The sequence below is a fragment of the Bos mutus genome, chromosome 2, assembly GCF_027580195.1.
Source record: "Bos mutus isolate GX-2022 chromosome 2, NWIPB_WYAK_1.1, whole genome shotgun sequence".
Lineage (NCBI taxonomy): Eukaryota > Metazoa > Chordata > Mammalia > Artiodactyla > Bovidae > Bos > Bos mutus.
In genome coordinates, this window is record NC_091618.1 from 63,937,933 (window position 1) to 63,953,897 (window position 15,965).

The window sequence follows — 15,965 nt, forward strand, 5'->3', positions numbered from 1 at the left end:
GGCTTAGACACTGCCTGCCTCCAAGGCCTCCTAGGCCCTGCTCTGCGCCCTCAACTGCAGCCCAAGCCTGGGGCAGCAGCTGGCCTGCAAGTCTCCTCTGGGTCTGTGGCCAAATGGGAGGAGAGAAAATGTATCTCATGAACCTTTCCTGGTCCCCACCCTCAGCGGGGCAGGATAGAGGGACAGCTTGGCATGCCACTTGGCACCCCTGGGTCCAAGGTGGAGAGGGCAAAAGCCCTCCGAGACCCCTCCTGCCGTTAACTTGGTGATGAGCAGGACACATGCCAGAACAACCCAGCAGCCCTGTGGTTTCTGCACAGTGGTCCCCAAACCCAGTTCTTAAAGGCTTCCCGCTCCCAGGATACCGGATGTCCCAGACTTAGGGCTCGGGGTCTGATGCCTGGACCCCGCTACTTGCTGTGTGTTCTGCAGCAATGGTGTGTGCTGGTCACCACTGGCAGGTTTGAAAGGGCTTCCCTGTGTCAGTGGGTGGCGGGAGGTTTGCTGTTACTGGTGGGGACGTGACACCCTTGCACAGATAGCCTGACACCTCGGAGATGGTCAGTCACTGGGTGCTGTCCATCCACCCAAGCATGTTGGGCTTGAAAAACAAAGCCCTGCCTGTCTGCCTCTTGGGTTAGGCAGAATGGGCTTTACTCTCGGGCTAGGGGGAGAGGGAAATCTGGGACTCTGGCAGATAAACCAGGGCTGCTGAAACAGCAGACCATCCAGGTCTCTGGGGACATGGCTTCACTCCCCGCCCCTCCTACCCTGGAACCTGGGGGTGGATGTGCCCTCCTGGATAGAGTCCTGGGAGGTCCAGTCTCCCCCAGCTGCCCACTTCTTTCTGCCTTTGGTTTGTGGGAAGGCCTGCAGCTTGGGGCACGTGGGACAACCCAGCTGGCTGGGTTTGAGCCAATTCTCAGTTCAAAGGTGTCCTTCCTGGGCCTGGTGTGGTCTGTAGGGCAGGGGAGAGGGTGCAGGGGCAGTGGCACCGGGATGGCTGCCACCGGGTCTGATGGGTAGTGAGCGGGTTCTTCCTGCACCATGCTGCTCTTCCCAGGATGTGCTGGGGATGGACAATGGGGTTTCTTAACTTTCAAAATGCCTTGACATCCAGATTTACGCCACTGACACCATGAACACTGCACACTGTGGTGCTGCTCCTGCTCGACTCTTGCCAACAGCTCTGTGACAAGAGCAGAGCTCAGTAGGCGTGCATCACATGTCCAAGAAACCGAAATAGCTCACAAAACTAAGTGTTTCACGAAAGCTTTATTGGTGGTCAGGTCTACAGCAGTCATCTCATTGTACAAACAACTCACAGGTGAGTGCAGTGCTTCTAGTACAAGTCATATAAAACTGTGGGACACATTGCAGGAATAGTGCACTTGATAAAAAAAATAAATTACACTTTAAAAGCTACTTCAAAGCTTTATACATATAAAAAGTAAACACAAAATAGTTAGTGAGGTCCTCGTAACCGTCTATCATATCCACACAGGAAGATTAAAGAGCAGAGGTCTGCGCCCAAACACTTCTCTGATGAATAAAAACCCTGGAAAGGGACTGAATCATTGTCTCCATCAATGTGATAAAGTGACATGCAGATCCCACCTCTCAGAGCTGGAGACAATCACAGCTCTGCCAGCATGTGAATTCAGCAGAGTTCAGGGCAAATTTCAGTGAACCAAACAAACTTCCTTACCCTGCAGGCTAACAGACAGGAAAAGCTCCCAACGTTCTTCTGAACATTCAGGAACCATAGGTTTACATTTGTGAGAGGAATAAGAACAAATAATATGGAATGTGTATTATGCATTAGAAGATTAAAGGTTTCTAAGCAACCAAAACGCTGAGGGCATGATGGATCAGAACTGGGAGCTCTCCCAGCCTCTCAGGGATGGGAGCCCAGGACTGTCTTGTCCACGTGGGAGTGAGGATGCCAATGGAGAAACGCCAGGGCCTCCAGGGACAGAGCACCTGCGGAGCCCGTCTGAACACCCGCTGGCTCCCGGGAGCCATCTGCCGGAAACTGCCAGGAAGAGGTCCCTGCCTGCAGCCAAGCCGGGGCACTCACCTCCATCTACACCGCGCACACTTGGGCGGCAGGGGCAGCCGAGTCTTCACCACGTCCACTCCTCACTTTCTGCCTGCTGTCCCTGCCCTCAATGAGAAGCTGAGAATTTGGCTTCTCAAGAGCCCAACTTACAGAAAAATAAGAGAACTTCCCTCTGTGCAAATGACTGCCAAATAATCTGCTCTGAGTGGGTTTCTGGTGTGACTTGTCTAAGTCTGCAGGGGCTTGTCCAAGAGGAGACAGAGGCAGGGTTGGCCAGAAATGAGACGCATGAGGAACAAGCAGTCAGGAAGCAGGGGGGCACCCTGGGGCTTCACCCTCCAGTGTCCACAGAACATGTGACTGCACAAATAGATATAGGTAAAGACCTTCTCCAGGGGATCTTCCCAACCCAGGGATTGAACACAGGTCTCCCACATTGTAGACAGACGCTTTACCATCTGAGCCACCAAGGAAGTCCTTAGGAGACTATAAGACATGTTTAATAAAAAATTTCTCAAAACAACATCAACATTTTAGGAAAGCACCTAAGGGTATTTCTAAATTTATCAAGATCAAAGGAATCTAATCATTCCTTTGTTCAGCAGGGTTTCCACAAGGGCAGGAATGCAAGAACAATGAGCCCTTCCTGTGCACACAGATGCTATGACCTTTTAAGGTCCTGAGAAACAGGATTTCGTGTGCTACTTCACAAGTTCTCAAGAAGAGTCTAGGGGAGAAAACTGAAACCCACCTACCTGACTTTAAATCCCACCCGCACACCCAGGCCAGCTCTCCATTCCCCTACCTTCTCTGGGGGCCAGGACGTGAGCTGATCTGCATCTTAGCTCTTAACACTGACAACCGCCACCCTCAGGTGGTAGGAGACGAGGGGCTCAGCACTAACTGAACTCTGCAAATCACCAGAAATTGAAGATCCTCACAGACCAACCAGGCAATGGCAAGAGGACAAAAGTAGCTCCTACCCACCCACCCTGAGCCCCCTAAACCTGCTCACAGCCACAAGCACCATCATCCTAGCTCCTAGGGAGTCACCAGAGTGAAAATGGGAAAAAGTGACATAGAACTGAGCCTCTGGTTCAAGCAGGCTTCTGTTACTTCCACCAAACAGGTCTATCAGCTCAGCTATGAACCCTCTCCAAGCACCCTCCAACGCAAGGATCCCAACAGTGCTCCCACACGCTGTCATTCCTGCTCTTTCCAGACACATGCTCCTTAACTCCTGACGGGAGTAGACACAGCCAGTACTCTTTGCAGCTACACAGTACTAATGCAGAGGAGACTCTAGACATAGCAAAGCTTCCCACCTGACCAGTCAGTAGCGTATCACTTCAGAGCTGCACTCAGTTGATGGGCTGGTTTCAATGCACAGAAGGATGCTAAGATCTTCCATCATCAGGAACTGTTCCTGAGGGCCAGCAGTCAGCAGGGCCACCTCAGCAGGACTCCCACTGCCCACTGCCCACTTCAATGCAACCACCTGCCCACTGGTCTATCCAGACTCCCCACACACTCGGCTCTCTGCCAGCATCCTCAATGACTCACACCTGCTGCTCCTCCCCTTACCCCCCTGCCCCATGCCCCAGGCTCAGGTGAGCAGAGCAGGGTGAGCCTTACAGTTGCCTGGGGATGGCAGACAGGAAAGGAGATGTATACTCGACAGGCATCTTTTCTGTCAGGGCTAATTCATATCAATTTCCATATTTACCACTCTTTGTCAGAACCTGAAACAAAATTTCCTTTTAGCTTGAGATTCAAATGCATTTTAAGAAAGTCTCCTCAGTACCAGAAGACACAAAGGTAATGGAGTATTTTCAACAAACTAGTTCCAAAATCTAGAAAACGTCTCAGTGACCAGAAACACAAACTTAACGTTCTACCTGCAGGGTCGTCAGTGTGCTGAAAACACAATATCCAGTCTGGCACGTCCTGGGTCAAGTCCACAATCTCAGCCTAAGGGCTGCAGGAGGTAGCCAACCAGAAGGGCAACTCCCTTTCCTTCAGCAAAACTGTTTGGTGCGAAGTAGTTTCCAGCCTCTACAGGTCCCGGGAACAGCACAGGAAGAAAACCCTCTCCAGGCAGACACAAGTGTGTGACTGCCTGAGCTGACTGTGTTACAGGGAACCCACGACAGTCTAGACCAAGGAGTTTTAAAGATCTTAAAACTTCATTTTTTTTTTATGGAGAACAGACATTAACACTCAATTAAGTTCTGGTTTCTGCGGGGCAGGAAATCAAAACCAAATTCCAAGAGGTATACTTTAACATCAGCCCTTGATAACAGGGATTAACGACAACTTCCCAACACGGTTTCCAGATCACCCTCATTCCCCACAGCAACTGAGGTTTTCTTTACACATTCCAAAGTTTAAAAGCTAAAATAGTATTTTTCTGGGTGTTGAAATTCTTTTCTCTATTTTCTATAATGAGCATATACCACCTTAACATCCAGAACTTTCTGTACAGATGGAAAGTAATGAGGAAATTAGACTAACACAAAACCCTAACATTCTCTCAATACCTGCATTTAGGTTCAGATGTGAATCCCCCTAACCCGATTCCCCATTTCTATCCTGGTATTTTTTCCTTCAGTTTACAAAATCTAAGTTTATTCAGCTTACATTAAAAAGAAATGGAGCCTTCATCCAAAGAGGTGCCCAGAAACTACTGTGCTCTCCTTCAGTCCCCGAGTCAACATGGCCTTCAGCCCCACACGGCCCAGGAAGAAGTCTGGGTGCCTAGAGGAAATGCCTCGGGGTCTCTGCAACCCTCCCCACCCCTTCCAGACCCGAAAGTGACAGGTGTGTGAGGGCCACGTAGACATACTTCCTGAAGGGAGGCTGGGCTGAAAACACATGCCAGGCAACTAACTTTTCTGTAGTTCTTCTCAAGGTCTATGTAAACTTGAAGTGTTAAGACAGCCAGTCCAGCAAAAAGTCAAAAGTATGGGAAGCATCTGAAAATCCTCGGTATTCTAAAAACTTCTCTTTAGTAGTCATTAATCTATCTAAATCCCCGATTTCCAGGCAATGCACAGAAAGGTACAATTTCTCTAGCAGTCATTCAAGGACACTCACCCTGATACCAGTGAGAGAAGTAACCTTTGCCAGGCTGATGATGACCACCAGGGACAGCCCACCCAAGGGGGCGTTGTGAATAGTCACAACCACTAGGTGGAGCCACAAGCTTGGAGGAACCCACAGGGAAAGGCATTCCCACTGTTAGGAATTCACAACTTCAACAGAATCAGGGAAAGTAAAAGACTGTATTGCGTTACTTGGGCAAAAGTGTAGTGTAATTAGCCCTTCCAGGTGGACGGAAATGTAGCTGCTTGCTTTTTCACGGAACTGAACTCTAAACCAGGTGAGCTTTTTACCCACTAGTGCAGAACTGGCTCCAGCAGAAGTGGACTCTGGGATGGACGGCTGGGGGCCCGGCCTTGGGTCACAGGCACAGAGCGACCATCCCTCAGAGCTCAGTCGTCAGCAAACACTTCTGCTTCAAGGTGGCTTCTCCAGCTGAAGCTGGAGCAGAGCTGACAGGAAGAAAGAATGTGTTATTCAGTTTCTGGAAAATGAAAAGACAACCCTCCCACAAGAAAGCAACATGCATCTCCCCACCAGTGCCCCAGAGAGCAAGGTGGACTGCCTTGTAAACCTAATTCAGCAATTTCACACAAGGTCATTTTCTAGATAACCAATGCTTTTTTCATCCTGAAATGGACTCTAAAAGACACTGATTTCCCCTACTTTCTTGAATAAAATACACTGAACAGACACCTAGTTTCTTGCTGAGTCAGGGCTGTTACTAGAACACGGACGACATGGACAATGTGGTGAGCAGAATGGCCACATGCTCAGGAAGCAGCAGGGTAGGGGGTCCTGTGCTCATGGCCCGGTGCCCGCAGCCCGGTCTGAGCTCAGGGACCACCTCCTCTGCTTATTGGAGCTAAAGAAGAGTAAAAGTACTTGGTCTTTGGGACTTCCCTGGGGGTCCAGTGATTAAAACTCTGCACTTCCAATGCAAGGGGTGAGGGTTTGACTCCTGGCTGGGGAACTAAGATCCCTCCTGCTATGCGGTACAGCCAACAAATATTTTTTTAAAAGTGCGTGGGCTCTGCCTGAGGTGAAGATCATGGATGGAGGTGCAGAGACATAACAGCACCTACTTCGGTTTCACAAAAACTGAAAACAATATCAAAGTACCAAGGACAGAGATTAATGTCAGAAGCACTAGCAAGACATATAAATGAAAAAGCAGTCAGCAGAGTGAAGCAGGCCTAGAAGTGATCCTGTGCGGATTTCCCTTCTCCATTTCTACCTGACAGAGACAACACTGCCAACTGGTTTCTCCTCGTGTTTCCCTTCATGTTTTGGATCTCGGCTTCATAAAGTGTGGTCCCTGGAACTTGTCATAAATGCAAGTTCTCAGGCCCTGCTTCAGGCTCCCTGAACCAGAGACTCAGGGCAGCCCAGGGCCTGTGCTCTAAGCTGCCCTCTGGTGCTGCTACCTACAGCACCTAAGCATGCGGTTCCACAATGACACCCTGCCCCATGGTCCTCCCTTCCTATCTTTTCAACACAGTTTTGGAACAATTATGATCATGTTGACATTCAACGCTTGCTATGATTACATAAATATTTTCACAACTCAGTCTAAGTGTATTGTATTTCCTCCCTTACGTAATCTGTTTTCCCTGGACTGAGTAACTGCCGTGTTTTTTCACCGTAACTGCTTGCTCAGTGTCCAATACTTAGTTTCTAACAATTTATCCTTAACCTTGCAAACACACCATGGTTCTGCTCTCATATAATTTTTCTTTAATTTAGGGGTGGGCAATTTAGGGGTGGGTAATTCTGTGTTTTGTCATTTTCTCTTGGCAATATCCTTCCTGGAATGCTACGTCCTCTTCAAATCTGCACAGGATCCCTTCTAGGCTTGCTTCACTTTCCTCCTGGTAAATTCCTGCACCTGCTTCCTGGGTCCCATGGTTTCTTTCTGGGATAGTCATCCTGGTTTTTTTAAACCTTCTATTTATTTTCAAATTTTAAACTTTTTATTTTGTATTGGGGTATAGGAATTATAATCACTCTACTTTGATGGAACACATCCTTCAGTTAAGTAGCTTCCTGACAAAAGCCACCTTAGAAGCATATATTTTAGAAGAATTCTATGTTTTAAAATTTCTTCTTTTTTTTTTTTGGCTATGTCATGTGGCATGTGGGAAAGCTTAGTTCCCTGACCAGGGACTGAACTCAGGCCCCGGCAGTGAAAGCACTGAGGCCTAACCACTGAACCACCAGGAACTCCTGAAAATGTCATTTCAATCTCATGCTGCATTGATAGTTTGGGTATAAAATACGAGGTGGAAACGATTCTTCTCCAGATTCTGCAAGCACTGCTCTATTTATTATCTCCTAGCTTCAGTAAAGTCTGCTATCATCTGATTATCAGTCCTTTTTAAGTACTCTTCTCCTGCCCTTTCTGAAGACCTACATCCTCTCTTAAATTTGATATTCTGAAATCTCATAATGTTCCACGGTGTCATCTATTTTAATTGTGTTACTGGATACCCACTGAGCTCCTTTAATCTAAAACTCAAGTACTTATGTTCTGGAAAAATCTTGATTCCTTTTTTTTATATTTTTGTCACTTTTATTTACTCTTTTCTTTCTTCTGGCTCTCCAGTGATTCACATATTGGACTTCCTAGACCAGTCCTCGAATTTTCTCTTCTGTCCCAATTTCCAACTTTTTATTCTACTTTTTTGGAGATTTCCTGAATCTTATCTACCATGCATTCTTTGGATCTTATTTTTAACTTGGTTAATAATTTCTGGGAATACTTTCTTCTTTTCTGTTCCTCTTGTTTTTTAATCTCCTGCTATTGTTGAGTGAATACAGTATCTTCTTTCTCACACTATCATTTTACAAAATTTTTGATACTCACATTCCTTTATTTCCTCCTTGTTGCCTTTTCAAGCTGAACTGATTTGGTCTTTCCTCACATACCTGATAATCTTTGGCTCTCTTCATATTTAAGAGGGAAGCAGTCTGTTCACACTTGAGCATGAAGCACTGGAATGCTGTCTGGAAACTGTATGTGTGGGCAAAATCCATTAACTACAGGCTTCCAAGATGAGTTATTAGGCAGATTTCCTGGGATCCACAAGTATCAGTCTCTCTGAGTCAGTCAGGTTTTCTAGAGTATAAGCCTCTGAAGTAAGTTCTCATCTGAGACTTTTACATGTGACCCACAGCATTCTGGAAGCTGAAAACTGAACAACAGTTGGGGGTTTCATACCTTGGCATGCAGGCACTTAGTTAACCTCTGTACTCAGCTCTTTGGGGCCTTCCTCCCAACAGGGTCCCCAAATCCAGGGCCTCGCCTGCTCAGCTCCTCCAGAGGTGAGCCTCCAGAATCAGGGCAGTGTCAGCAGTGTGGGGAGGGGAAGTTCTAAATGGGTCTAGATGTTTTCAACCAAGTCTCAGGTTCTCAGCTCCGCCTGAACCATCTTCATGATATTTGGTCCCTCTACCTCCTGAGACTTTCCTCAGAGCTACAGTGAGAATGTGCTTCTTACTTTTCCAGTTTCCGTTCCCTCCCCATTTCAGGCTTAGATCTCAGTTTTCTCCTGTCCATCTATTTACCACTCCTCTGTCATTTCACTACTCCCCAAACTTATTCGTTCTCTCCACTGCCACTGTCTCCTCTCCTGTTTTAAGCCTTTAAAATAAGATTTACATAGTGCAAGATGCAACACCAGCACCATTCTTTTAAACACGTTACTGATTATTACATTCACATGCTGAAGTGCACAAAGCAGCAGGAGTTCATAGAATGAGGAACCGTCACACACTAGCCACACCTGTATCATCAGCACACAGATCAGGAAACAGAACGTCACTAGGGCTCTGAAACTAGCTACCTTGAGAGGAATCATTGCTTGGTTCCTCGAGAGCTGGGCCTCTTTCTGAACTTGACTTTGCTCACCATTATTGTGGTACAGACACTATAAGACCAAACTTCCCAGCACTCTTATGTGACTTCCTCCCCTGAGCGTTGCAGGCCCTGTGATTTGCTTTAATCAACAGACTGGAGCAAAAGTAACCGGTTCTCAGCCCTGGGATTACAGTACAGATGGGGACTCGTGGGTGGCGGGCAAGTGTCCCAGTGCCTGCCTGGTTTGCTGGCTCTGCGGAAATAAAGGCTCCACGGAAAGTCCTGAGGGCAGCCTTTGGCTTCAAGTCAGCTAAAAATGGAGGCCCTTGGCCTGCAGCCCCTCAGGAACTGAATCCTGTCAGCAGAGCCTCCTCCACCTGATCCTTCAGCCGAGAGCCCAGCTCTGGTCAACTCCCCGACTGGAACCTGGAAGAGTCTCTACAGCAGAGGACACAGCTAAGTTGTATCCAGACTCCTGACCCACAGGGATGAGGTTACAGAAACCTGTGCTGTTTTAAGCTGCTAAATGCGTGGTAATCTGTTACACAGCAATAAACACTTAATATAACTCAGTATAAGCAACTCACCAGTGATTCTCTGCCACAGTTGGTTCGTTAGTTTTCATTGCTCTAGTCTAGTATTTATCTAGTTGACTGCTAATGGGTTTTTTTTTTTTTAAGTTTTCAATTTTGACTATGGTGAATACAGTTGCTATAAACATTTTTGTACATACCTTTAATGGGTGTATATTTGTATTTCTATTGAGTATGCACGTAAGAGTATTTTCAGCTTTCGTAGATACTGTCCTATGTGCAACACAGTTATTTAAATTTAGAGTTTCTGTTGCCCTATGACTTCATCTCTACTTGGTACTACGTGTCTCTTTCACTTGAGCCATTTTACATGTATGGAGTGGTATCACAGTGGCTTGAATTTGTATTTCTCAATGACTTGTCAAGATGTACATCATCTAATGGTTTATTGGCCATCTGGATATCCTTCTTGTGAACTGCTTTTCAACTCTTTTGCCAATTTTTCTATTAAGCTGCATTTTTCTCATTGATTCACAAGAGCTCTTTATATATTCTGGATCAGTCCTTTGTGAGAGAGACAGAGTCAGAGAGAGGGGGAAGGGGCAGCTGTCTTCTCTACTGTGTGGCTTCTTTTTTGAGTGCTTGAAATTGTATCTGTTGATAAATAGAAGCTTTTTTGATACAATCCAAGTTGTCAATTTTTTCCTGAATGAGTACAGCATTTTATGACTTGTTTAAAAAATCTTTGCTTATTTCAAGGCCACAAGGATGTGTACTTATATTTTTTTGCTAAAACCTTTATTTATGGACATTTCAGATTTTCAGTGCACTTACAATAGATTTTGGTGTGCAGTATGAGGCTCGGTCAAGATTAATTTTTTCCCACAAGGATATTTAACTTGTCAGGCTGACTGACTGAGAGACCACTCTTTCCCTTCAGCACTGCACCATCATTTTTCATAAATCAGGGAACTGTATTTGTGTGGGTTTGCTTCTGGACTCTAGTGTTTCACTGATTTACTGTCATGTTTTCCTCATTAAGATCCTAACATATTATACTAGCTTCAGGTGTACTATCTGTTACTTTTAATCTAATTCCTTTATGATTATTTGCTTTGGGAAGGAACGGAGACAAGCCCTGATGTCATCTGTGACTTAACATCTGGAAATCTATAAGCACTCACATTTTACTGTGTAAACTCAATTACAGAGAATTATTACCTGGCTCTCTGAAGGTAATCTCTACTTTAACAGTGGGTACTACTAGCCATACAAATGTTTAGGGAAACAGGTCCCACATCCATCCTGTTCACAGCTCTCTTCAATGCCAGTTAGAAGTAATGCCTCGTACCTAATATTCAATCAGTATTTGTTGAGTAAACAATTATATTAAAGACTACAGAGGTAAGACAACAATTTTAAAATGAACTATGAATTTCTCTCAAGTTAACCATCTCTAGTAACTTTTCCTTTATTCTGAGAAATTTTTTTTTTTCTCTAAAGCATCTACTACAACTGATCTGTATTCTCAACACCAGGAAGATGTGAGAAACAGCAAACACACCCATGAAAAAGTCAGAGGTAAGAAATAAAGGCAAAATCTTTTGCAAAACAGGCACACTCTTGGTCCTAACAAAAGCTGAAGAATTACGTGCTGAATAAAAGCTCTCTGAGTTCAGTTTCTGTTTGTGGCAAGCAATATGCTAGAATGAGCTTGCAACAAGCAGGCTTCAGTGAAAGCTACACCAGAGCCCTCACCTTGGGAATCCCCTGCCCTACCCTTATCTGCACCTCTTCCTCTGTATTGATGGACAACCTAACAGTAAAGCATGAAAGGAAAAGACATAAATCAATTTTCAAAGAAATATAAAATTTTAAAGATAGCCCCTTTAACATCTTTATCTAACAAAGACTTCCAATTAAAAAAAAATAAGGTCTACTTCATAATTTTGTAGAAAATTGCTACTGACAAGAAAAAAGAAAAAACACTACTCTAATTAACAGAGGAAGAGATTTATTCAGTTTCAATTAAGTTCAGGTAAAGAATGGACATTATTGCTTTAAATACAATAATTTTATTATTTCTTTCCTCCTAACAGATGCCTAAGAAGTGCAACTGAGAAACAATTCCTCACCTGGTCACGGCGTCCACCAAGAATGGCGCTGGGGGAGAGATGAGCTCTCTGCTGCCCAGCCCTTCCTTCCCAGTCAGGGAAAACCCATTTCCTGCAAGCCCATTAGGAAGGACAGTGCTCTGCTGAGAAAGACATACAACACGTCTGAGAGGAGGTGATCACACCTCCCTGACAACCAGCACTTCAGCTCCAAGCCATCTTCTCCAATAATTATGGTAATGGGGAGGATGTTTATGGTCAGAGTTGCTTTGGTTTTTTTTTTTTTGGTTTCCTTTTACCATCCTTCACATCAGATTTTTATTTTTATTACCACCCTTACACATTTACGAACAGAAAAGTTAAATCACTAGTTTGAAGCCGGTAACTTTAATTAAAAGAACTTTGATGATGACCCCAGGTTTTCAAGGAAAAGTAAGAACCTGGTACTCCTTCAGGCCTCATTCTGTAAGGGGAACAGAAAGAAAAATTCTAAATATCATTAACTTACTGGCACAATCCAACGGGGCGTGATCACTGATGTTGAAGATACCTGAAAAAAATGTATATAGATATGTATTTATTTTTAGGGAAGATTGAATTTTTATAATTATAATGCTTTCTTCTGCGATCAAATGCATGGGTGGGGGGTGGAATCTGAATGCTACTGCTACTTTCAGGTCATTCACTAGGGATTTCCCCAATCCCCAGCGTTCAATTTAACATTTATTTTCTGAAATTTCATTTCAGTTCATTACAAATAATCACAGCCTTCTTGAACAGGGGACTGTGACTAATTCAAATGGAACAGCAAAAAAATAAAGTACACAGAAAAAAAATCTGTCTCTATACAGTTCATTTTCTAATTATGCATGCAGCAAACAGAATAAAAACACCCACACTACTACTGACTCATAGGGCCTTTGTTACAGTCTTTTTAATGTTTGATTTTCTAGGTCTCACTTTTATGTGTATAACAGTCATCTAATGAACTCCCAACTCTCCCTGTTTATGGAAACTCAGACTAGCCCTTGCACTGGTGATTTTTTCTGATAAGAAAAAATTAATATAAGTCCAGGTCTTAGTAATCTAGGTAACTACCAAAAGAATAAAAATACAAAATAAAGGGACTTCCCTTGGTGGTCCAGTGGCTAAGACTCCATGCTTCCAATGCAAGGGACCCAGGTTCTATCCCTGGTCAGGAAACTAGATCCCACACGCCACAACTAAGACAAGGCACAGCCAAATTAATAAAAAATAAATACTTTTAAAATATATAAAATATAACTTTCCCACCAATATTAAGAAATGAACTTTTAACCATAGAAAATAAAACAGAGAGAAAAGCAGTACAGTAAAAGTAAACAAAAAATGGTTTGGCAGAAAGACGTCCTATAATAACAATAATTACAGTAAATATAAGTGGATTTAAACTCAATCAAAACATACAGACTTTCGAATAAGATCTAAATAAAAAACAAGATCCAACAAAATGCTGTTCACAACAGGTCCACTTAAAACAAACAGATCCAAAATAACTGAAAATAAATTAATAGAAAATTCTATTTAAGGCAATTCAAACTTAAAGTTACATTATCAAATTTTTATCAATCAAAAGAGAAATGAAGAGAGGAAAAAAGGGGCAAAGAAGGACACTTTAAAGTGTCAAAAGGAGCTCAAGAAAGTATAATTACAATCAACAAACATGCATCTATCTTCAAAATATACACAAAATTGAAAGATCCAACAATAGGTTAAGAAATGGATTAACCAATAATTGCAGACAGAGATACTAAACACACCCCAGAAACTGATAGAATATTTGAGAGAATCAGCAGAATGACTACTGAAAATAACTCAGCAAGTTTCCTGAACACAAAATCAACTTACGAATTCAATAGTAAAAAATTAAATACCATTCACAACATCAACAAAACTATTAAGCATTTAGGATTTAACCTAACATAGAACAGAGAAGACTTGCAGAGGACATTTCAGACTATTCTCTGTTAAGTCCTAAATTCTTTAATGGGTAAAAAATCTTACTAGCAAAAAAACCATTAAGGGTCTGGAAATAACAAAAATAGGAAAACAAAAAATTTATATTGGGGAGACTATAACTACATAACTTTTAGGAGAAACAGGAAATCTTGGATGAGAAAAACATTATACTCTTGGCCAAGAAGATAATCACAAATATATCAGTTCTTTCCTCAAGTTAATTTATGGATTTAATACAATCACAATTAAAACTTCAAAGGCTTTCAAGGGAGTGAAACTTGACAAAGTTATTCTAAAAACCATCTGAAAGAACTAACAATCAAAAACAGCAAAATATCAGCATAATGGTGCTGGACTGGCCTCATCACATATCAAAATCACTTAAAAAGCTCAATTTATTAGACGAGTATTACAGTTCTAATAACTATAAATTAGTAGGAAAGCTTATATGCAGAATCTAAAATGTATCATATTCAACATTTTTATTTAAAATAGAACATTTAAATTTGCAGGTAAGTAAAAATATACTAGTGATAGAAAATGCTTTTAATGAAATTCATTTTCATCACTCTATCACCCACCCACCTGCGAGAAAGCGTAGACACACAGTAAGAGTTCTGAGCTGGGCCCCAAGGATTCCTTCTTCAGCTTCAGGCTATTTTTTCATTAGTCTTAGAAGTTACCTCTTTTATCTGGTTAAAGGATTATTGTGGCCCGATAGCGCCAACATCCCTTGTATTTTCTGTTTGTGCATCTGGTAAAGTCTCTGTGTTTACTGATATCAGCTGGTGTTTCCTGGCCCACATCTGAACCCCCGGGAATGGTCAGAAATGCAGCTTCTCAGGCTCCACCCCACACATACCATGTCAGAAACTCCAAGGGTGGAGACCAGTGGTCTGTGCTTTCTTACGCTCTCCAGTGATGCACACACACACTTGAGTACCACCTGAACTCCCAAGCCTTCAGGTGATGTCACAGCAGTCCCAGTACATGAGTCATTAAGTACTAAATGAGGCTTCTGTGTACCTTCCATCCCAACTAGTCTCCATGTCTCTGGAGGGAAGGGACTGTTTTTTATTTGTACCATGCTCACAGTTGGACATGACTTAGCATGCACACACAGTACTTAACACAGTATCTCCCAAACTCAAATAAAAAGCAATGTGTTTAATGTCAACCATTCTTATGATTCCATCTTTCTGTAAGTGTTTTATTTTTAAATTAAAATTCTTTATTGTCTGAACTCTTTAGAAGCTGGTTTACCCTCACATGTTCCTCTCATGCTGTTTAATAGGATGATGTTACAAAAAGAGTTTCCCTGGTAGCTCGGCTGGTAAAGAACCCTCCTGTAATGTAGGAAACCCCAGTTTAACCCCTGGGTTGGCAGGATCCCCTGGAGGAGGGATAGGCTACCCACTTCAGTATTCTTGGGCTTCACTAGTGGCTCAGATGGTAAAGAATCCACCTGCAATGTGGGAGACCTGGGTTCAATCCCTGGGTTGGGAAGATCCCCTGGAGAAGGGAATGGCTACCTATTCCAGTATTCTTGCCTGGAGAATTCCATGGATAGAGGAGCCTGGCAGGTTACAGTCCATGGGGTTGCTAAGAGTCAGACACAACTGAGGGACTTTCAGTTTAGTTATAAATAGGTTCACAGTTAACATATGGTTATGTAATGACACACAGATTCAAGTTGGCAGAACTTAGTATAGAAAAGCAATGCTACGTGGTTACTGAAATATAAATTCATGAAATGAAAAGTCTTACTAAATTATAGACAAGGTAAAAATTGGAATCTAGCAGGGACAATTTCAAACAGAAATACCTTTCCATCTTCCTGTTTTAAAGCATCTTTACCTGAGGTATGGTTGTGTGGTCAAGGAGATTCTCAGTTAGAGACAACAGCAAGGCATCCAGTTCATCTGTAGCATCCTGTGGAAGACAAGATACACAGATGTCAAATGACCCATTAATCACCAAACAGTTTTTTCCATATCCTTGCAGTGTATAATTTGGACCCATGCCTGGTTGGTGTTAATCTTGAAACAAATGGGGACATTCAGGAGCCATAGTTATCAGTGATTTCACTTGTGTTGGAGAGAACCTAGCCTATAGTCAGAACTTTAAAACACTCAAGGGTTTTGTGAATTTTCATACAGTTATTCCTTCTGGTAAGACAAGACTTGGTAGGGTTTAGGACTGTCCTGGCTCTCAGCTCTTGAACTAGAGAATAGAGGTAAAAGGTTCAGCCAGCAAGGAGCCAGCAAGTTAGGAGAGGCCTGAACTCCCAGTGCTTC

At 43.2% G+C, this 15,965-nt stretch overlaps 1 protein-coding gene across 3 annotated transcripts in view; it reads right to left on the reverse strand.

The window, feature by feature from the left end:
* Positions 1-1,262: 1,262 nt before the first annotated feature.
* The window catches only part of EPB41L5 (erythrocyte membrane protein band 4.1 like 5), a 167,408-nt gene continuing 152,705 nt past the window's right edge, over positions 1,263-15,965 (reverse strand). For 2 of the 3 annotated variants that reach the window (XM_070389247.1, XM_070389237.1), the window contains exons 22-25: positions 15,526-15,600; positions 12,179-12,220; positions 11,692-11,813; positions 1,263-5,616 (exon numbers count right to left, since the gene is read on the reverse strand). In XM_070389247.1, the coding sequence (XP_070245348.1) occupies positions 5,550-5,616; positions 11,692-11,813; positions 12,179-12,220; positions 15,526-15,600 (306 nt within the window). In that variant the 3' untranslated portion in view covers positions 1,263-5,549. The remainder of the gene's footprint in view (positions 5,617-11,691; positions 11,814-12,178; positions 12,221-15,525; positions 15,601-15,965) is intronic. The other variant, XM_070389240.1, reaches the window with a different exon arrangement.